Source organism: Diabrotica undecimpunctata, chromosome 3, assembly GCF_040954645.1.
Source record: "Diabrotica undecimpunctata isolate CICGRU chromosome 3, icDiaUnde3, whole genome shotgun sequence".
NCBI lineage: Eukaryota > Metazoa > Arthropoda > Insecta > Coleoptera > Chrysomelidae > Diabrotica > Diabrotica undecimpunctata.
This window is the reverse complement of record NC_092805.1, coordinates 70,404,653-70,429,076: the sequence shown is the minus strand read 5'-3', so window position 1 is coordinate 70,429,076 and position 24,424 is coordinate 70,404,653. Positions and strand designations below refer to the sequence as shown.

General features: G+C 34.8%; 1 protein-coding gene across 1 annotated transcript; it reads right to left on the bottom strand.

Annotated features, from left to right (window-relative positions):
* Window positions 1-10,713: 10,713 nt before the first annotated feature.
* Window positions 10,714-11,553, bottom strand: LOC140435860 (uncharacterized). Its single transcript, XM_072524576.1, has one exon. The coding sequence runs from the start codon at window positions 11,551-11,553 to the stop codon at window positions 10,714-10,716; it is 840 nt and encodes a 279-aa protein (XP_072380677.1).
* Window positions 11,554-24,424: the final 12,871 nt, after the last annotated feature.

The following is a 24,424-nucleotide window of genomic DNA, read 5'->3' as shown; positions in this document are numbered from 1 at the left end:
TTCTGAGCACCTACTGATTGAATTGTGTCTCGTGAATTGTATTGATTATTGTTGTTGCTGTATGCATTTGACTGTGTGTTTTGACTTTGATATGAACGAGAATAATCTTGGTGTAATAAAGTGTTGTGTTTACGTTTACACTTACGACATGATCCACTACTGCACCTTTCCTTGGAGTGACCAAAACGTAAACAATTCGGACATAGTTTTAAAGATTTAATATTTTCCCATCTGTCATTAATTGTTAATCTTAAAAATTCGGGGCAAGAATATATTAAATGATCACTCTTGCAAAAATTGCACTGAATTTGATTTATTGCTAAATGAAATTGTGATCGAGATTGTAGAGGTTTCTGAAACCCAGAGTGACTTTTAACGGTCATCATTGAGGAGGAATGAGGCTCTTCTTGAGATTGTAATATGTCTTGTCTCTGTTTAAGGAATTCAAGAAATTCATTTAAATGAGGCAATTCGGCAGAAGTGTGGTATTCTTTCCACTTATTTTGAGTTACTTTGTCTAATTTATTGTACACAACATGAATAATTGTCATATCCCATAGAGACTCTTTAGTGAGCTTCATTCCTTCTAAATATGATAAATGCTTTGAAACTTCATCGATTAACCCTCTGAATTGCATGAATGTTCCTTTATGTATCGAATTTAAATTGAAAATAGATTTTAAGTGGGTGTCTACTAGAAACTTTTTTCGATCGAATTTATTGCAAAGCATATTCCATGCAGCATGGTAGTCTTGGGAATCAGTAAAACCCTCTATTGTTCGTTTGGCATAACCTTCCAACGCATCTTTTAAAAAGTTAAACTTTTGACCTGCACTTAATGATGAATTTGAATCGATAGTGTTTATAAAATTGGTTTTGAATTCGAGCCACTGCTCATATTCACCATTAAATGTAGGAAGCTTGATTTTAGGCAAAAGAAAATTTTGAAGTGGATCGTGATTAATTACATTTTGAGGTGTGACATTTATTACCGGAGAAGAATTGTTTATGTATTCCTCTAAATATGAAATTGCTGTATAAAAATGATTTTCAAATGGATCACGTTCATTAAAATGAATTTCTAATTGATCGTCCGAACATTTCTCCTCGATAGATTGCTGAATAATTTCAAATTGACTTAATAATTCAAGATTATTTTTGTATGGCATATTTACATCGCCTAATGTCGGTTTAAGTGAACCATCAATTATTTTATTTACAAAATTTGTTAATGAAGTTAATTTACGTTTAAGAGAACCTCTATTTCTTATTAATTGTGCAATATCTGAGCTCGACATTATTTATTTTTTAATTGAAATGTTCGTAAATATCTCTAAATCTGACAAGTTATAATACCATGCAAATTCAAAAAGATCAAAAAAGTCTGAAATACCAGAATCTATAAATAGCACTGCGATAAAGGTTAAGGGTAGGATTTATCTTAAGATGGTATATAAGTGGAACAGACTTACAGCTTTTCAGGGATGCGCGTCTGCAATCGCTCAGCAAATTGGCCACAGGAACACCGCTTCGTGTTTGTCAACGTTCTTTTGACTCGCTGTCCCGTTCTCTGATGGGTTGAAAGGCACAGATGCACTAATAGAAACTTTCCTAATCTTGCTTTACTTTTAACAAATTGATGATTTAAAAATTGAAATTGTTACGATTTACCACCGAATCCGGCTACGAATGACCAAAAAATTGTATGTTTAAATTGTTGAATTAAATTGAGTGGTCGCTGGTTAATCGTGGTGGTAAATAGTTGGTCGATAGGGTGAAGAAATAACTTATAAAATGAAATCTCTTCACACGTTCTTTATTTTGTGCTCTTATGGCAACATATGGAAACATACTACTCTTATAAACTTGAAATGACTTTGCCTAGGGCTGACAGGGTTGCCGTCTAGGCAAATTAAAACTTAGGTCTAAGAATTTACATATATGTACATAGAATAGAAATATTTTGAAACAATAGAATAAAAATATTTTGAAACGATTTTAAACACACACCTGTTGCCCATCCTCCTTAACTACTCCCACTCTCGAGAACATTGTTCCTACTCCTCCGCTGGCATCACTAATTACCGGCACTCCTGGCAGTTCCACAGGTATCTCTTCCAAAGCTTGCCGATCATGGCGGCATCTGCCGTGTCCGCTGTTATTGTAATGGCCACATCGCCAGCGAATTCAAGGAGACTACCCTCACACATACGTGTCCTCTCGAAAAGCACCTCCGGCCATTCTTGACTGACTAGATCCATGATCTCATCAAAAAATAATAGAAATCGAGTGATTTTCATCTCTAGTTTAAAATTAACTCTCAAATTCAATCACTTTTTATCGGTTTTTTAAAATACTAAAATACTTTTAGTACGTTAATTTGTTTGTTAAAAAAAAACAAATCGATATTTTTGACTTAAGACCTTTTTACTTATTAGTACAGAATTGATATATGGATTATATTCAATTTTACAAAAAAAATATAATTCATCCAAAACAGTACTACTTTAGTTTTAATAATTACTTTGTTTTTCAGTGTAACACTAACTTTACTACTGTTTTAAACAATTTCTTCATTATTTTTCTAAGTGTACTAAGTAGTTTAACTGTCATTCTCTCTCCGAAATTTCTGTCCTACGAACATCAAAGGTACCGACAAAGCTTTCGCTTCTTGTTGGCTGGTGTATTCTGTGGTATTACGTATAGTTATTATAAGTTTAAAGAAAATGCCATCAAAAAAAATACTCCTGAAATAGCCAATAAAAGTTTTGCACATGTTTAAAAACTTAAAGAAGCTTTACAACAAGGTATAATTGATCTAAAATCTCAAGTAACCAGTAATATCTCAGGTACCCAAATAGATTTTATAAATAATTTTGAGTAAAGTTTGTACGAATTATTTAATTCAGCCAAAGCAAAATTAAATCAAATACAAAAACTTGTTCCTCAAAGACAAAATAGCATGGTGTTGATGGGAAAGAGAAGGAAGACCACCCAGATATTATTACAAAAATCGAATCAACAATAAACTTTTTAACGATGTGCTGAACGTTCAACAGTTCGAACCGTGGGAGTGTCGATAATCACGCACCCATTTCCACGACGGGACGACGAGGTGGGATCTCAGTGAAGATTTTAAAAAAGCTTTCTATCCCAGAGAATATTTGCTACAACTAAAGGAGCAAATCTGAAACAGAAAACAGAGACAAAACGAACCAGTGGATAGATATATCACGGAGATTCAAACAATAATCACACAAGAAGGATCGTTTTCCAGAAACCAAGAACTCGAAAGGATATACAAAAATTTGTTACCAGAATATAAGCTTTATGCTCGCCGCCGGGATTTCGGAAACTTAGCTGAATTACAAGATTTAGCCCAAGAATACGAAGCTTTAGAAGACGAAAAGACCCGAGCAAATCAGATTTGTCGTGGAAACTGGAGACGTACGGACCAAGCAGAGAACGATGCCAAAACAACATGCTCTAGATGCAAGATGCCAGGTCACAGCCGTAAAGACTGCAAAAACCCATGCAAAAAGTTTTGTTCGCGTTGCGGCAGAGAAGGGGTTTACAACAGAGACTGCTGTGTCAGGCGCCAGGAAAACGAAGTACAGACTGGAGAAACAGGGAGTCGTCCCAGTCTGTAAGGCAAGATTCGACTCCATTCGTTTTCGCCGTTACACAGCCAGCAAGCAATGACGTTCGACTATTCGCATCACTGAAAATAGGGCAAAGAACATACAGAGCGCTCATCGACACAGGAACCACTAAAAATTACGTCGGGGATAGAATAGCTCAGATATACAAGGACTCTCTAGATAGCTACAGCGGAAGAACAAGACTAGCAAATGGATCGTCAATAGAGCTTAACCAGAAGTTAACAATTGACTGCGAGATCGATAAGTTACAAACCCGACAAACATTCATAGTAATGCCAGGGTTGACGGAAGATGCCTTACTAGGAGTGGAATTCCTCAGGAACCATTAACCATCCTTAAGTTCGATAAACATACGACCAAACAATACATACAACATCAAGAAAAGACATGTAGCACTTTAAAAGACTCCACTCAAAATATTGAGTTAGAAAGATTCCTAAGAAAAGAACTAAGGGAGTTTGAGAACATAACAGGACCCACCAACTTAATAAAACACGAAATAAAATTAAAGAAAAAGTGCGATCCAGTCAAACTGATCGGTGGAGTTCACCGATTGTACTAGTTAGGAAAAAGGATAACTCGTACAGATTTTGCATTGACGTACAGACTGAAAGTCAACGAACTATCAGATAAGGACGCATATCCGTTACCCACAATATCGGAAATTCTGGATAAACTTACGGAAGCAAATTTTATCTCAACCCCCGATTTGAAATAGGGATATTTTCAAATACCCCTAGAAGAAGCAAAACAACCCTTGGACTGCATTCCGCAGGTGCAACTTTCCAACGCCTACTGGATAAGGTAATACCTCCCGATATGGAATTCGCGTTTGCCTAGTTGGATGATATCGTAATAATATCTAAGACGCACCAAGAGTATTTAAATCACCTACATGAAGTCTTCCGAAGACTGAAAGAGGCCAGATTACAGCTGAACTTCGAGAAATGCACATTTTGCCAGTCAGAACTCAGATACTTAAGACACGTGGTTGGAGCAGAAGGAATAAAAACTGACCCGGAGAAAACCAACGCTATAACTGAACTTGCAGCACCGAGAAATGTGCGTCAACTCCGCCGGTTCCTAGGAATAACATCATGGTACCGCCGATTCATAGAGAACTATTCGACAATAGCAGGACCGCTAAACATGCTTCTGAAGAAGAAGATAAGATGGAAGTGGACCGATAAGCAGGAAAACGCGTTTGAAGAGCTTAAATCACATCTTACATCGGCCCCAGTATTAGCATTCCCCGATTTTTCGAAAATATTTTACCTGCAAACAGATGCGTCGAACTGCGGACTTGGGGTTGCACTAACACAGAAATACGACTTCCAGTATAAAGTAATCGCATATGCTAGTCGAACCCTCACACCGGCCGAAACAAAATATTCCACAACGGAAAAAGAATGTCCATCGTGTACAGGATAAAGCAAGTGAGGCCATATATAGAAGGATACAATTTTAAGGTCATATCAGAAGACCATCAGTAACTCAAATGGCTGAAAAACCTTAAAAACCCGTCAGGTTGGTTAGCCAGGTGGAGTTTAGAACTGCAACAGTACGATTTCGAGGTAATATATAGAAAGAGAGTCCCCAACAAGGTAGCAGATGTTTTGTCACGACAACCACAAGAAAACCAGAACGAAGAACCAGGGTTGGAATTATTAGCATCAGAGCTGGAATCATGCAATTGGTACGATAATTTATATAGGCATGTACTCCAGAACCCAGACGATTACCCGGATTTATAAATATCAAACGGGAAATTATATAAACACGTTTGGAGCAGCCGTAATTTAGCCGAACCAAAGTTTAATAACCCATGGACATTATGCGTACCAAGATATAAAAGGAAAGATATTTTGGAGGAAAATCATGACTCGACCACAGCAGGCCATTTAGGAATTGCAAAAAGAATTTACCGAATAGCGCAGAAGTACTATTGGCCTAAAATTTTCAAACAAATTGCAGACTACGTTAAAGCCTGTACGAAATGCCTCCAATATAAACCGTCGCAAATGCAACCAGCCGGTAAAATGCAACCGTCCACTGTAGAAAAGCCTTGGCATACTGTCTCAGTTGATTTAATGGGACCATTCCCAAGATCTGCAAAAGGGAACATTTTCTTAATAGTCATGCAAGACCGGTTTACCAAATAGATCATCGCCCAGCCAATAAGAGCAGCATCTACAAACTCCATCATGACACTCTACGATCAAAGGTAGTTATGCAGTTCGGTATCCCGAAGAAAATCATCTCGGACAACGGTGCGCAGTTCACAAGCGGTAAGTTTAAGGCGTTCCTAAAGTCCTATAACATAAATCACATTCTAACACCGTCGTACTCACCTCAATGCAATCCAGTAGAACGAATGAACAAAGTACTGAAAACGATGATAGCTACTTACGTGGAGGATAACCATAAAGACTGGGACAAATTCATACCAGAATTCTGCTACACCATAAATTCGTCAAGACACGACTCAACAGGATTTTCACCAGCGCTTCTTAATTTCGGAAGAGAATTAGACACACCAGGGGCGACAAACGGCCAAGGTATACAGGGGTATGCAGAGAACTTAAACAAGTTAGAAGCGTTAAGAGAATTTACGAAAGTGCACATGAAACACTCTTTCGAGGACCAAAAGAAACATTACGATCTAAGACGAAGAGACAGGCGGCCACATCCAGGAGATCGAGTCATGAAAAAGGAACACCATCTATCATCGGCTAGTGCAGCTTTCAACAGCAAACTATCGCCAAAGTACTCAGGACCATACATAGTAACATCAGTAATATCACCAGTAATAGTAAAACTAAAATTGGTCGATAGTAGTAGCCGCAAGCAGATAACGGCACATATAAAAGATTTAAAACCATGGGAGGGGGGAGATGTTACTACAGAAATCCAATCCTCACCACAATCAAACGGTATTTAAGTGGCAATGCTAGCAAGCAGAATTCAGTTCATCAACATCAAACAAGGAAGATTGTGGTAAAGATACGGCGAGGCATAGATGGCATCACAAGGCTTTAGACGTCACACACAAAAAAAGGTATGTTACTTTTTTTTTCCAAAGAGAAGGAGGTGTAACGATGTGCTGAACGTTCAACAGTTCGAACTGTGGGAGTGTCGATAATCACACACCCATTTCCACGACAAGACGACGAGGTGGGATCCGGCGCGGCTATTTAAGACGAGCGACTGGCGGAATTAAAAGGAGTCTTGTCGCTAACGCTCTAGGCTCCCTGGCTCGCTGGTGTATTGAATCTGCGAGCCGACCCGGACAGAGAGACTTCCGTAGTGAGGATTATACTCTGTCCTCAATCAAGCAGAAGCCGTGGGTATTGTGCATTGAACGTTACTGTATAGCGTGGATCTGCACAACCGAATATTTCGATTGCGAGTGCGTTTGGCGCTTCCGCTGGATTGAGGTGGAAGCGAGTATAAGTCTGCGTGCGATTGAATTCGCGTATTCCTTTTTTTTGTTAGTAATAATAATTTTTCTTTTACAGGCGTCCGCCGGGGAATTCACTTTCGCTGGACCCAGACGGGAACATAGAATACATTTTATTTTTATTTTTGTATATACGTTGAAATTAATAGATTTATTTTTATTTCAACCTGTGTTTTACTGAGTCTGTCGCTTTGAAAGAGCTACCCGTCACAACTTAATATACCTACATTGCCAACCAATTTAGTTTGTGAACTATGATAAAAGGCCAAGACCGGTCGCCGTTGTATTTATAAACAGGTGGATGAAAGCAAAAGTGTTCAATCAGAAGAAAAATTTTAAAGAACGTAGTGTCGTGAGTAGTAAAACTCTTTCTGCTGATTGTTAGGAATTACTCAAAAAAGTAAGGACATCTGTGGGTGCTAAGAACTGCTGGACCTCCCAACGTAAAATACATATACTTCATCTAATTTACTCACCGTTGCACGTCACCCGCGTCATAGTTCGTGAGGTCACATGATACCAACACGAAATATTTAGGCGGTAGGTGTGTTCTTTTTAGAATCACTTTGCCGAGTACACTGGCATTACGGCCACTAGACATATTTTATTATATACGCGTAGAAATAATATTTAAAGATTTCTATTAATGTTAACTTAAAGAAATACACAATAATATGTTTTATTTAATTTGTATAAATACATTATAAAGCGTTTTTATGAAGAACATTTGTTCGGAACACACTGTAACTGTAATCGAACGAAGGTGATATTTTGCCATAAATTGGTAACACTTATTTGACAGTTGCAGTATTGACCAATGTTAAGAAGTAATGAAAAAAGTGTTGTTTTTGTTTAAGTATTCCATTTTACATACGACGCATACAAGCGGCTCAAATTGTTTTTAACAAGATTATTTTTTAACTCTTGTTTTGTTTGTATTTACTTACATATTTAATTACTTTTGCAATAACTGTGACCCATTTGATTTAAAATGGATTCAGGATTTTTTTATACTTTGACAACTATGTCAACTTCGATCTCTGTCAATGATAATGACGTGCAACGGTTAGTAAATTAGATTGACATTTGATTGAATATATATATATATATATATATATATATATATATATATATATATATATATATATATATATATATATATATATATGTATATATATATATATGTTTGTTTTGAGGTTTCCGCGGGAGCTATATGTGCTGTCACTATTTTTCCGGGTTTGACTCCGCGTTGTAAAATGCTGGTTTTCTTGAAAAGCCAAAACAATGGTTTTCAAGAAAACCAGCATTTTACAACGCGGAGTCAAACCCGGAAAAATAGTGACAGCATATATATATATATATATATATATATATATATATATATATATATATATATATATATATATATATGTTCAATCACAAATTAACCCCTTAATTTGTAATCTCACATTATTCTTAATTTCTTAATCTATTTAATCTATTATAGTTTCACCGTGTATAAGTGACATTGTGAAAATGATATCGAGTAATATTTTAATAATTAAAGTCCATTCACCTGTTAATGAATTGTCGAATAATATATTGTTTCTAATTGAACTTCCTAAGTGTTGCAATGATGGTCTAGATTAAATTGTAATGTAAGCTAATAGTTCAAAAGTTGGTTAGTATCATAGAAGCAATAACCTCTGTGCTGAGGTATGAAATATTTGTGAGATTATAAATTGGGGATTTGAGCTCATTTGAGCACAGACAATCATAAGTAGTTACCTAACGAACATCATATTGTGTAATTACCAGTAGCTGTCAATAAATCAACACTTTTACTCCCCAACTTCAACCTTTTATTATACCTATAATCGTCGATCGACAAGAAGCGGACAAAGGGCATTTACAAACCAATTCGAACCTCAAATCTACGTTCGAATCTTTCAATTGGTCCTTCGACAGAACATAATCCAAAGGGCGTTAATTGGTTTGGAGCTTTGAAGGAGACGACACTTAGCGACCTAAATAGCTGTATCCCAGTTCCGTACAAGATCGACGATCGAATTCGAAGTGTGGAGAAAAGAAAAAAGAAATTAAAAAGGCCAGAAAGCACCGAAATTAGGGGTAGGAGCCTTACGGGAGCCTTTGATTACAAGAGAACCTGAATAGCAGTCCTTAAGTCTACTGTTCCATCAGTTTGGAGATCCAGTTTCCAGCAGAAAAATCTAGTAGCATCCAGAGATCCAGCTCACCAGTTCTAGTTGCAGTTCTAAGAAGAAAGCAGAAACATACAAGTGAACGTCGGGATAAAACTGTAAGTTTTTGAATATTAATTATCATTTAGAGCAGTGCATTTTTTTATAAATTAAAAAAATTATTAAAGAAACTTAAGATTCAAATTTAACAATACTTATTTGAAAGATTTTTATTCTGCATACTTTTTTAATTAAAAAAGTAATAGTTTGTCTACAGCTAATTCAAATCTAATAGCTTAATTATTTTAATTTTAATTATACTCGATAATTTTGATTCTTACAATTTAAAATTCTTAAAACATTTGATTTTCATAATATAGGGAAATATCGTGACAAATCGTTATTTTTATACACATTCAGAGTTCATTCATTACAAATATATAGTATTTTTGCATTTTATATATACGAGTATATATATATATATATATATATATATATATATATATATATATATATATATATATATATATATATATATATATATACCATTACCGATAGTCAACAATTGCTCCGAGAAATCTTCAGCCGATGTATCATTAAGCAATGTAACTCTCATGTTTGTTGTCAGCTGCAGTTTCTTCACATAGCGCCATAGATTTGACGATTTGAGGCAAGCGTTTATTTCATCGGCAGCCGTAGATCTTGGAATTACTGGCAGTATTTGGCGGAAATCACCAGACAGTAAAATCATTGCTCCTCCAAAACATCTCGAGTCATTGCGTAAATCTTTTAATGTTCGGTTAAGTGCTTCTAATGCACGTTTATGCGCCATTGTGCATTCGTCCCAGATGATGATTTTCGATGCCGCTAAAACTTTGGCCATTGCTGAGTGTTTTGCATTTCACGATTTGGCGCTGGCATTCCTAACCTGATTAATAAATTACCGCAAATGAGGTAACACATATCTTCGATCAAGAGTAAAGCACGATTATGTATCTCCTCATCCATCTCAATATCGTGATTTCTGGAACTGACACGACTTTGATGTAAAATGTCTTCTGACATACTATCCTTGTATTTGTGCCACAGGTTACATGGGTTTGATGGAAAACATGTCGAAATTATGATAGCGAATAATGTGCGTATCTGACTTGGAGATGCAGAGATAATGGCTTCAGCGATTGTCGTATCCCAATGGGTATCGTTTTCTAATAAGTTCATTTCTTCACATGCAGCACGATATGTTGGGAATATTACACCATTAACAGTTCGTAGTGTCTCAAATGAAGTTGGCCCACGCACATTTACCAGCAACAACCGCAAATAGAAACATTCATCATTCTTTGGATGAACTGTATACATACGACCAAGAGCATCAGTAGAACGCACATCTGGATACCCAGGAACCGCATCACCTTGCTTCCGTCTTTGAAAATTCTTGGATAAAGCATTCCAAGTATAATAACGTGGCATCTCCGAGTAAAGCAAAGTTCGTGCAAACTGATCGCTTTGGCAGATTGCAAAAAAAACTGGTCAATGTAGTTGCTGGAGGTGTTTCAGCACGTTGCGTAGCATTCGAAGCCGTGAAATATACTCGTTGACCATTCTCCAGATGCACCGCCAAATGTATAACAGTAGGATGACGTTCGTGAATTGGAAATGCGAATATACGCCAAATCGCTTCATTACAGTTCACATAACGACCAACTTGATAGCGTGAAATTTCATCGTTGGTATTTGAGGATTGCAATCCAAAAACCGCCATATCACTGCCTTTCGTGACATATTTGCAAATATATTTTATGGACTTAACTGAATTGCAGTATTCAACGTTGCAATGTGTCTTGAACGTTTTAGAAATAAGTGGCGAATATGGAACAATCCAACTGTTGTCGACAACGAAATCCATTCTTTTCACTTTCGTTGTGACAGTTCGACCGTTGTCATCTGGTGATCGACGCCGATACAGCGGATACCCATCGTTGCCAGTGACAGTCTCCGCCGTTAATTTCCGTGAATATCGTTTAGAGCACTTTCCATCGACCATGCAAGGTGATTGGGGATTGATTGCACCACACGGTCCATGAATCATATTAGTAGTAACAACATCATGTAGGTCTGGATCGACTTCATGATCAGGAATCTCGGCACATATGATATCATCTATTTGGTCAGGCTGAATTCTTTCCACTAACCAAATAAGAATGTGTGCGTGCGGCAGGCCTCGCTTTTGCCATTCGATTGAATACATCCAGCATCGAGTATCTCCAAAGACGCGTTGTTTAACAATAATAATAGGGACCGAATTTTTTGCCTGAATATACGTGCTGTGATGTCGTGTCTATCATTTGATGTTTGTCCGGGAAGCAGCAATTGAGTAATTTCTATCCATTTTGGATTACAGGTAAAAGTAATAAAGAGATCTGGCCGGCCGTAATGACGAACATATGTCATTGCATCTTGTGCATATTCATGCATATGACGTGGGCTACCAATGTACGTCGCCGGCAGAATAGTTAATCGACCAATATTAGCTGCATTTCCTTCAGTACTAACTGCATCAAGTAACTGGATGTACTCCTCAGAACGCAGTTTAGCTTGGTTCAACCTAATAAATGTTAAACGTTCCGTTTCTATTTTTACATACATGTCAACGCAATACTGCTGAAACAATCGATGAAACCGCAGCAAATAGTTGTCAGCATTTTTACGAATCATCAAACGATATGCATAACAATTCATTGAGCTAACTTTCTTTGTAGTTTCTTCACCTGAAATTAAAAATTTGATAATTAACCATTTCAAAGACAAATAATACAGACATTAACCATTATTAAGATACTGATTCAATGGATTTATCATTTTAATATTAAGATATTAAGATATGATACTAAGATTCAATGGATTTATCATTTTAATATTAAAATAATATTCATCTTCTCCTTGCCAAAACATCAGTGGGTATTGCAATGCGTCATATGATCGATGAGTTTCAGATATTTGTTGCAGTTGCCCAGTATCGCGACGTGTAAGCACAATATCGCGTTTTTCCAATTGTTCACCAACAATCAGGATGGCAACTTCGTCTACTGTTGGAGCATTAAATGTGCGTTCGTGTGTTCCAGATGGTCGTTTATCAGCTTTGATGACAACTTTATAGTCATCATTTGGCATGCGCTCTAAAGCACTCTTAAACAACCTGACCAACACTTGATGTTCATGAAGCAGACACTGCAAGTCTTGAATAATTGCTCGCTTCACTCCTGCATTGATCCCTAGGCGTCGATCAAGTTGTTCTTCCATGTTGCCCATGAAATATATTTGTAAAAATTTATTCTGTGTATCTTCGAAAGGTAGTAATGATCCAATTCGATGGTGAATCTGTCCTTGTATCTACAAAATAAAAACCAGACAGTATTAACTGGGTTATAAACACTTTTTCTGTGGGAGAGTAGAGTTCAGTATTAGCAAATATAATACATACCAATAGATAAAGTAAGTTATTCTTTAACTACATTCTATGTAAGTACAAAAATAAATACCTTAAATGTCGGATTAAATCCTCCTTCTTCGATAATGTCTACCCCAAATGACGTCATTTGGAAACAACTATTGTATTTTCGAGTATTTGCAAGAAAGTGGCGTGATTCTTGTGTTTCGCCACAAAGCAATGAATACAATGGCTCATGTGGCGGAGTCAACACTGGCAATTTTACTTTACCATTAAGGCAGCATAATCCAGGCGTTTCTCCGGAAAACTTTAATGCACCACAATACTCGCAAACAACGTCCATTTGCCCAATGCAAAACGCTAGGATGCAAGCTGTAATCATTGCTGCAATCGTATCGAAACGCTGCTCGATTCAAATCAGCTAAATATCTTGTTCTGCGTCGCAAATTATCTATTTGTTGCCTTCTGTTGTTCGCTCGACGATTCTGCATTGCCAACCGAGCTGTTTCACGGGCTGCTTCACTTTGCTCTCGTGATTGAGAAGCACGAAGTCGAGCCATACTATCGCGGCGCTGTTCACGTGCAATTTCTTGTTCTTCTTCAGTCCTTTCATTTGCAGTATTTTGTATTCTTCTTGCATTACGGCTTTGTCGGGAAAGATTCGATCGTCTTGGTCGCGGCAATATTAATTAAACTTCACTTCACTTCAATTACGCCTTTGTCGGGAAAGATTCGATCGTCTTGGTCGCGGCATTATTAATTAAACTTCACTTCACTTCAATCCACTTGTTAATTATTTATTTAATAGAAATAGTTTTAATATTGATTTCTTACAAATATCAAATTGTCATCCATACGTCATTACATAGCTGTCATTTTACGTCAATTACATAGCTGTCATTTGCGTTTTGTTATTCCAAGTCTGATTCTTTTTTGTTATACCACGTTTTATAGTGACTGACGTTTCATGTCAAGTCACACGGGAACGCTGTCGAACGGGATAAAAAGTATCCTATGTCCGTCTCCTGGCTCTAAGCTACCTCTCTACCAATTTTCAGCCAAATCTGTTCTGCCGTTCTTGAGTTATAAGTGGTGTAACTAACACGACTTTCTTTTATATATATATAGATTATTTTTTGTTAAAATGAATATGCACTTAAACATTTAGTCCCTAAATGTACTAACATCTAGTAGAGTAGTCGTGTAACAGTTTAAGAAAGTAGAAGCCCTTCGGTAGGATTATAATAAACTACATAAAATTAAAAGAAACTCTGTAAACAGGAGAGCTTTGTAATTTTTTAATTCCTGCAATTTATGACGTGCAATATTTGTTTCATAAAGTAGTTAAATTTAAACTATAATAATTTATGGGAAGCGTTTAAAGAAGTAATCGCTAACCTTAATTAGAATACGGCACAATAAGAAGATGAAACTTACTGTATTTTTACTTATTATATTCACAAAAAGAATATTCAAAGTAAAATTTAACACGTTTTAATGGAGTTGTAGTGAAATTTGACTTCTTATTACGATACCGGATCCTGTAAAATTTTAAATACATTAAATCTCCCGTAAATTATTAAACTTATTCTTAGAATAAAATAACAAACTTCTTAGTAATTAGGTACAATATACCGTTCACAATTATGTGATAATGTGTAGGTGTCAAGATTGCACGGTCATGTGCCATAAGGTTTCATCTTTCATATAAACATCGATAGTTTTTAACTTTGGGTGTATTTGATTCCACCGTGCTGTAACCGATCCAACTTGAAAAGTGTTATTTTACATAAAATTAGCGTTGGCCCTAATAATGACCTATAAATATACATTGTTAAAAATTGTATACATTTATCAATTTAAAACATTCTTTGTCGTCTTCTGATCTTCATCTCCATTCGTTCCTAATTAAGCACATGTTATCCACAGGATACCTCTCTCATTTTTAAATCATTACTCTTTTTGCCTTTTGCCATGGATTTCTTTATTTTGTTTATTCATATCGTTTTTACTCATAACAAATATTGGGTAGATTATTGTATCATTAAACTTTCTCCATATATGTCCGTATCATATAAGTTGTCTAGTTATTTTAGCGTATATAATGTCGTATGTTAATTCCATTTTGTTTAACAATAAAACAGCAAAACTTCTACAAAATTATTTCTATCTTATCACTACAACTGTTTCGGAGAGTGCCTTTCTCAAGTCTCAAGTTTCTCGAATCCATCAATCATCCATTGTATTTCTTATACTTTCATTTAAATCCTCTCCAATCAAAGATTTTGAAGCAGCTTTGCTCCATAGTCCATTTTTGTTGCTTTTTGTCACTGTTTCTCCTTTCTCTTTATCATTATCAATACGTAGCGCTACAACACTGGGTAGGTCTTCGCTGACTACAACTTATCTCCAAGTTGATCGATTTTCCACGAATCTGCAATCAAATGAAATGTTCATTTAACTTTAACTTTAACTTTAACCTCTAATTGTGGCTTATTCCCATTTAAATAGTAGTTATGATACTGGGGTTAAATAAAAATTTCTGATTATTTTCCTTTCAAATATTCGAAGTGCTTCCTTATTTGTTTTAGTCATTCTCCATGACTCACATCCATGTATTAAAATAGGTCTGAAGTTTGAATTATGAGTTACATGGTACGAAAGTCCGGACCTGGCAGAATCGCAACCAACACCTGCGGCTTACTCTGCAGTTTCCCCAGAAGTTGTCGTATTGTTTCTTTGTTATTTGCATTGTAAAAATCATTATTATTCTTGGTCTTGTTCAGTTTAGATGCATTAAAATTGTAGCTTAGAAATAAAAATATTTTTAAAAACAAATTTAATTTTTTAAAATTTAAATTTGGCGCAGTCAGTAGGATTTGTGCGAGTCGCGAATCTGTGAATTTCGTATCTATCGGAAAGCAGACTTTTTCGGGACTTTGGTGTTTCAACGCCTTAAGTGCAAATCCAAAGAACATTCCGTTTAGTGGAAAGCAGCCCCCATTGGAAAGCAGCCCTTCAATGACAGCAGTCCTTCATTTGGGTGGACGAATTTGGAGAAGTAGTTGGCAAAGACTATCGAGGTGAGTGCCAAGTTCCTTCTTGCCTTCCTTATTTATTTTTCATAAATTCGGAAGATAGCTTGTTAAGACATTGTTTATTAGACGATATTTTCATTTTATGATTGACGCTGATTCCTTGGTAGAATCTCTTAAGAATCTAAAGATTAACTTTAAAGGTAGGAAGAATAAAGATAATAAAAATATTAAAATGGCAACTAACCAAACTGTTCAAGCTAATCGTCCCATTAATTGGGAACTATTTAAGTCAAAAATTTCAAATATTAGACCTTATGATGGAGATACTAATACTTTAAATAAATTTATTTATCTTTGCGATAACTTAATTACTACATATAGAGCATATAATGACCAAGAATTAAATGATCACATTTTTGAATGTATTCAAGGAAAACTTATAGGAAAAGCTGAGCTTATGGTAGGAAATAGGGTAGAATTAAATAATTGGGCTTTTTTAAAAGCCGCGCTTATACAATGTTTTTCTGATAAACGTAATTTACAATCCTTAACACAAGAACTTACTAGAAATAGGCCACAAAGAAATGAAAATTTATTAGAATTTGGAAATAGATTACAATTGTTAGTAAGTAATATAGTACAAAGAATTAACAATGATACTAATCTTGATGTAAATCAAAAGGCTGTTTTCATACAATTTTGCGAAAATACAGCACTAAACACTTTTATTACGGGTTGTACCGGCACATTAAAAAATAATATGCATTTAAAAGCACCAGCTTCTTTAGAACACGCCATAGCTTATGTAAATGAATTTGAGAATTTCGAGAAATTTTATTCAAGTAATAATGACAATAAGTCGCACCAAAATAAAGGCAATTTCAGAAATCAGAATTTTCCTAATCCAAACAGGCAATTTTATAATCCCATGAATAATCAATATTTTTAAACAAATTCTTCTATTCCCCAAAATCCAAACTTTAATACAAATAATAATTATCCTCAAAATTTCCAATGGCCTCGCCAACCTATTAATGTACAGCCTCAACAGCTACCCCCTAAAAGACTCCCAACTAATTCTGAAGTCTTTGGACCTTCCCGAAATACGAATGTTTTCAGACCAAATCGAACTCCCCAACATCGCGCCCCAAAGCCGGAACCGATGAATATTTCCACAAATTCTAGATTCCCTTCAACGTTCAACAGAAGAACAAATAATTTTAATAGAAACTATTTTCAAAATAATGGGCAAAAGCCGAATATTATAGTTGAAGAATTATATAATAATGATTGCGATAGACAAGAATGCGGACAGACGCATAGCGACGTCGACGCAGATATCTATTCCGGTGAGCAAGTAGATTTAGATTATTTTCCTCAGAATTTTCAGGAAACCACCTCAGAAAACCAAATAACTTAATCGAATTAAATTTAACCTCTAATAACCCTTTACCTTACATCACTATTTCTAATCCCCCATTAAAATTATTAATTGATACTGGTAGTACGAAATCAATCTTAAAACCCAGTATTGCTGAACAATTTTATTCAGATTGCATATATTCTTCAAACGTTTCAATTTCTACGTCTCTTGGCACGAAAGATATCAAATACCAAGCAGCCATACCGGCGTTCCAAGAATTTAATCGAAACAACATACTGCACTACATATTATATGATTTTCATGAGTTTTATGATGGCTTGGTCGGGGTTAATGACCTATTATCCATGAAGTTTAACATTTATTTTAATAATAAATGTCTCGTTAGCAGAGACACAATAATCCCTATTAAATTTAGAAAACCATCAGACATAAAGTTTGAAATATCTGTTGGCCCTTATGAGAAGATTAGAAAAGAAGTCCCTGTGACCGTACCGAACGGTGAAATATTAATTGATAAGATAATTTTAGGTGATATGTATGTACCAGAAATGCTAACTGTAGCAAATGATGGTTTAGCTTTAGTAGAATTTGTCAATGAAACTAATAAAAATTTATCTATAACTTTATTAAAACCCATAAACGCTTATTCATACGATTCTAACGTTTATCAATGTTATAAATTTGAATTTTCTAATAGACAAAATAATTATAAAATAGATAAAATGCAAATCCAAAATCTTATTAGAACGGATCATATGAACGCGGAAGAAAAATCCGAAATTATTAAATTATGTTCGCGATATAAAGATATATTTTTAAAACCCGGTGACCCACTTACATTTACGTCAAAAGTAAAACATGTTATTAAAACAACCGACGAGGAACCTGTACATGTAAAGTCGTACAGATACCCTTATGTTCACAAGGAAGAAATTAAAAAGCAAATTGACAAAATGTTAGACGACGGAATTATTAGAGCCAGTAATAGTCCCTGGGGCTCCCCACTTTGGATAGTAAAGAAGAAACTCGATTCTTCCAATCAACAAAAATTTCGCTGTGTTATAGATTATAGGAAACTTAATGATAAAACCATTAGTGATCGATATCCCATACCCAATATTACCGAAATATTGGACAAATTAGGACGAGCACAATATTTCACTACTCTTGACTTAGTTTTTGACGGTTTTCATCAAATCGAGATGAGCCCCTGCTCCATAGAAAAAACAGCATTTAGTGTTAATAATGGACACTACGAATTTTTAAGAATGCCTTTTGGCTTAAAAAACGCACCATCCACCTTCCAAAGGGTAATGGATGAAATATTAAAGGATTTACAAAACAAAATCTGTATGGTATATATGGACGATATAATTATTTTTAGCACAAGCCTCCAAGAGCACATTCAAAACTTAAAATTAGTGTTTGCAAAATTAAAAGATGCACAATTAAAAATACAAATCGATAAATGCGAATTCCTTAGAAAGGAAGTTGAATTTTTAGGGCATATAGTGACCCCAGACGGAGTTAAGCCCAATCCAAAAAAGATTAGAGCGATTAAAAATTTTCCTACCCCTCGTACGCAGAAAGAAATAAAGTCCTTCTTAGGTTTGTTAGGATACTATAGAAAATTCATTAAAAACTTTGCAGCTATAACTAAACCTATGACCATGTGTTTAAAAAAGGATCAGAAAGTTGTCCACAACAAAGAATTCTTAGACTGTTTTAATATTTGTAAAAATCTTTTGACTACCTATTTTAGCTTATCCCGACTTTAACAAAAATTTTCAATTAATAACTGATGCTTCTAATTATGCAGTTGGCAGCGTTCTCATGCAAGAAAACCATCCTATATGTTACGCCTCACGTACGTTAAATTCAGCCGAAATTAATTATTCAACCATAGAGAAAGAGTTATTAGCGATTGTATACGGTTGCAAATATTTTCGACCCTACCTCTTCGGTCGCAGATTCCAAATTTTAACTGATCATAAACCCCTTCAGTGGTTATTTTCACTTAAAGAGCCAAACTCTCGCTTAGTACGGTGGATACTTAAGCTCGAAGAATTTGATTATGATATCCAATATTTAAAAGGGAAAAATAATAAAGTAGCCGACGCGCTTTCTAGAATTAAAATAGATTCCGATTTAAATGCTCTCGAAACGGAATCGATGGACGTTAATTTAGGTGACATAAATGAAATAATAGATAATGAACTACGCAACTTTGACGACTTACCGCAACTTTCAGAAGGAGACCTTGACTCCTTACTAAATGATGGATCAACTAGTAAAATAAATATTATTTCGGACATACAAGTTCGACCCCCTCTCAAAAATCCCGAAAGAGATGACTCAGACTTAGAAACCTGTCATACCTCTTTAGAAAATCCCATTCTAGGTATACCCATAACCGAAAAAGCCCTAAATACTTATAAAAATCAAATTATATTAACAGGTGGAGAAATAAATAAAATAAAATGCAAAAATGAAAAAATATTTGATAATAATAGATTTTATGTTACTTTACCCCAAAGAAATATTGAAGAAGGTATTTTTAAATTTGTAAAAGAATATATAGATCCCAAAAAGATTTATGCGTTGTACTTTAAAGAAAATATTTTACCAGAAACATTTGTAGTAATAGTTCAGAATTATTTTAAAAATTCCGCTTTTAAATTTGTACATTCCACAAAATTTTTAACTGACATAATAGATACTCAGGAACAGAAAGAAAAATTAGAGTATTATCACATACACAAAAAGGGACATCGCTGTATAAATGAAGTAAAAATGTCCCTAGGATCACGTTACGATTGGCCAAAAATGGCAGAAGATATCGAACGATTTATAAATAATTGTGAAACTTGTCTTAAAAACAAATACGATAGAAATCCTCCAATTATAAAATTTGGTCTAACTCCCACTGCATCAAAACCCTTTGAACATATTCATGTAGATGTCTTTAAAATTTCTAACCAATCATATTTAACGATTATAGATTCATTTTCGAGATATGCTCAAGCATATCCTTTACCTAGTGTCAATGGCACCTCCGTAGTGGAAAATTTACTTCTCTTCGTAAGCCACCACGGTTTACCTTATAAAATTACTGCCGACTGTGGAACAGAATTCAAAAATAATGACCTTAACGATTTTTGTAAACTTCACCATATAGAACTACATTTCACAACTTCTAAAAATAGTAATTCCAACTCCCCCGTAGAAAGGTTTCATTCTACACTAATAGAATGCTTTCGCTGTCTTAGAGAAGAAAATAAAGAATTAACTCCTAACCAATTAATAAAACATGCTATTCTAAGTTATAATAATTCAATTCATTCCATCACTAAGTTTACCCCATTTGAAATAATAAAAGGACACATTAATAGTCCAGATCCTTTCGACTTGGACGATAACCTTATTTTATCATACTATGTACAAAACCATAAAAAAGCAAGTAAACAGTTATACGAAATAATAAAAAGTAGAAACGTAGAAACAAAAGAAAAAATAATTAATAAATTAAATGAAAATCGAAATGACCCTCCAGATTTCTCTAACCAGGACGTTGCATACGTCAAAACAAAATTGCGCGATAAAAAGGCACCAAAATTTAAAAAGACTGAAGTAGTCCAAGATTCAGGTCTTATCTTACAAACTAATAAAGGAAATTACCATAAAAATATAATCAGAAAACCCAGAGTAAAACAAAAAATATCTTTTCTCAGGAAAATGAAAATCCGGACAACGTGTTTGCTCCTGATATTCTTGGGACTTCAACGGAGATGTGAAGGAGAAGATGTAAAAATTACTCCTATAACGAATCCTTTGTTACCCATACTATTAGGACCCTGTAATATTATTTACACTAAGCATACCTTTATACACTATCTAGATTTAAGAAAAGTAACTAAACAGATAACTAGTTTAACTAACCATTTTTATAGCCTTAAGAATAGTCTAATAGTAAGTAATGCTTCTAACCCTATATCTTATCATAACTTAGCTGAACAAATGACAAAAAGAACCGAATTCTTAATAACAATTCTCGAAAGAAAATTTGAAAATTTACATCCACATATTCGCTCTAAAAGAGGTTTAATAGATGGAATAGGCAAAATTAATAAATGGGCTTTTGGAACTTTAGATGCTGACGATGGAGAACGATACGATAAAGCAATTAATATTTTACAATTAAATCAGAAAAATGTAATTCATGAACTTAACCTTCAGTCAACTTTGTACAAAAAGCTCGTTAATCATTATAATCAATCTTTATCAACCTTGTGGCAAAATCAACAAAAATTACAAGACAATATAGAAAAATTTAAATATTCATTAGAAACCAAAATAATCACTTTGGATAATTACATAACTTATCAAAGTATTCTTTACCAGATTAATCTTGATTGCCAAAATTTAATAACATTTATTGACAATATTGAAAATTCGATCGTTTTCTCTAAATTAAATACCCTTCATAATTCAATAATATCTACCCAAGAAATCTCAGAAATGATGTCATATTTATCACATATATACAAAGAAGAACAAATCGCAAAATTTAACAATGTGCTAACATACTATCTGTTTCTCAGTACCCAAGTAACCTTTTACGAATCCAAGCTTATATTCGCAATCCATGTTCCTATATTCAAATCAGAAAATTACGATTTTTTCCATGTTTACCCCGTAATACAAAATCATCAAACATATATTCCCTTATATCCCTACTTGGCAAAAGGAGAAAAATCACTATCGATAAAAGAAGAATGTCCCATCCTCGAAACCAGATACTACTGCCAACAGGACTACACCCAAATAGATACCTGCACCTATAAATTAATTGATGGACGTAACCCAGAGAAATGCTACGCCACTGAAGTAAATCTACAAGAACCCATTATCGAGCACGTCATGGAGAACCAGATCTTAATAATCCCATCCAGTACTGTCAAATTAATCTCAAAATGTGAGTCCAATTCGTTTTTGGAAATAAAAGAACCTTTGTTAATAGAAATCCCGCCAAAATGTGAAATAGAAGTTGGAACCTTAAAATTTTCAAACAATCCACGAATCCAATCTGGGAAAATCATAATATTACCAAAACTAGAAAATTTCTCGACTAAAAAGGTAAATTATCAAGTAACCAATTTGAGCAAAATCGATATGGAAGGACTATACGAAATTAACAGAATTACCAGAAATCTTTCACCAGTAGAAGAAATTAGCTTTCCAACTACACCCATTATCAGCACCGGTTCAGTCATCTTATCTATATTAATACTAATCGTTATAATTTACATCATCACCAGATACCGGAAGTATTGCAAAAATAAGAGGGTTCCTGACGAAATTCCATTGGAAGAAAGATGTCCCCAAAATTTGGAATCTAAAAATACCTCCGTTATTTTTTCCTCTTAAGGACGAAGGAGTTACATGGTACGAAAGTCCGGACCTGGCAGAATCGCAACCAACACCTGCGGCTTACTCTGCAGTTTCCCCAGAAGTTGTCGTATTGTTTCTTTGTTATTTGCATTGTAAAAATCATTATTATTCTTGGTCTTGTTCAGTTTAGATGCATTAAAATTGTAGCTTAGAAATAAAAATATTTTTTAAAAACAAATTTCATTTTTTGAAATTTAAATTTTATGCACTGTATTTCTTTAGTGGCATTATTACTAACCGTGATTAGTGATCTAAGATATTTAAAGTGTTCCATACTTTCGAAATTGTAGTTGTTGACTTTAATGTTTTTTCTAAATTTATTGAATTGGTTGATTGGTTTTCTGTTGATTCGCTTGTATTTGGTTTTCATTTCGTTGATTTTAAGTCAAACATTTTTTGTGCTCTCTTCACTTTATTGAAGTTTGTGGACGAAAGAGTTTCTCATTAGAGTTATGAGTTCTATATCATTAGCATATGCTAGGAGAGCTTTGTCCCTTGGGCCGTTAATGGGTTACATCTTAAATAGGCGTTATTTCTATTTTAGTAAGCTGTTCATTAATTTTTTGATTATTGGAATCGAGAATCTGTATTTTATTCGACTGTTTTATAACACAGAGTTTCTTGGAGCATATTTTCATCTTTGGTTTCCAGTATCATTATTACAAGGATTTTGCTGGATATGGACATAGTGAACCCGGTGGTATGTACATGCTGTTTTCATAACCAACGTTCAAAAATTTTTCTTACTGTAAATTTATGATTATTTTACTAGGAAATATAGTGTTGTTTAATAATAATAAAGTTCAAGCAACAATTCCTATATGCATTAACTCAGTAATGATAATTCTGCTCCCCGATACCAGGTAGCAGTCCCGAAAACATTAAAACTGCTACACTCATGCTTCTCATTATCCAACAATTAGCCAGTCCAGAACTATACGCCTTATTATGGTACTGATATTGCTGCTGCTCCTCATAAGTGAATAGAATATGCAAGGAAGGTTTTGACAATTTAATAGGATTTTGTGTGTTAGAATATTATTTCTCCGAGAAAGTGAAGAATATCTATTTGCTATCGGATTTAATCCATAAATTAAATAATAGAATGCTCTAAAATAATGCTAGTAGCAGCAAAAAAAAGCGGTCTAATAGTCATCATCATCATCATCAATCAGCCCTGAGTTGTCCATTGTTGAACATAGGCCTCCTCTAGACTTTTCCATCTGCTTCTGTTCTGCGCCTCTGGTATCCAATTGGTCACGATTCTTTTGAGGTCGTTGGTCCATCGCTTTGGGGGTCTTCCTAGGCTTCGCTTGTCAGCCCGTGGTCTCCACTCAAGCAATTTTTTTGTCCAACTGTTGTCTTTCATTCTTGCAACATGTCCTGCCCATCTCCATTTTTTTTTTGTAATATGTTCGATAATGTCTTCCACTCCGGTTCGTCTACGAACTTCCTCGTTTCTTATTCTATTGCTTAAGTTTATTCCAAGCATTGATCTCTCCATCTTTCGTTGTGTCCTGATGTTTTTGTGAGAGTTAAGGTTTCTGCTCCGTATGTGAGTACTGGTAGAACGCACTGGTTAAAAGCTTTTCTTTTTAAATGGATCGGTATATTTGTTGTAAATACGTCTCTCATTTTTCCGAATGCAGCCCAACCCAGACTTATTCTTTTGAGTAGCTCGCATGTTTGGTTATCTCGCGTTAACCTTATTTCGTGACCCAAATACACATATTTTTCTACAAGTTCTATGGGCGACTTTTTGATTTCTATTAGCTCATTGGGGACGAGATTGGTCATC

Coding starts and splice junctions, on each gene's coding strand:
- LOC140435860 (XM_072524576.1), bottom strand. CDS start 11,553: ATGTATTCAATCGAATGGCAAAAGCGAGGCCTGCCGCACGCACACATT.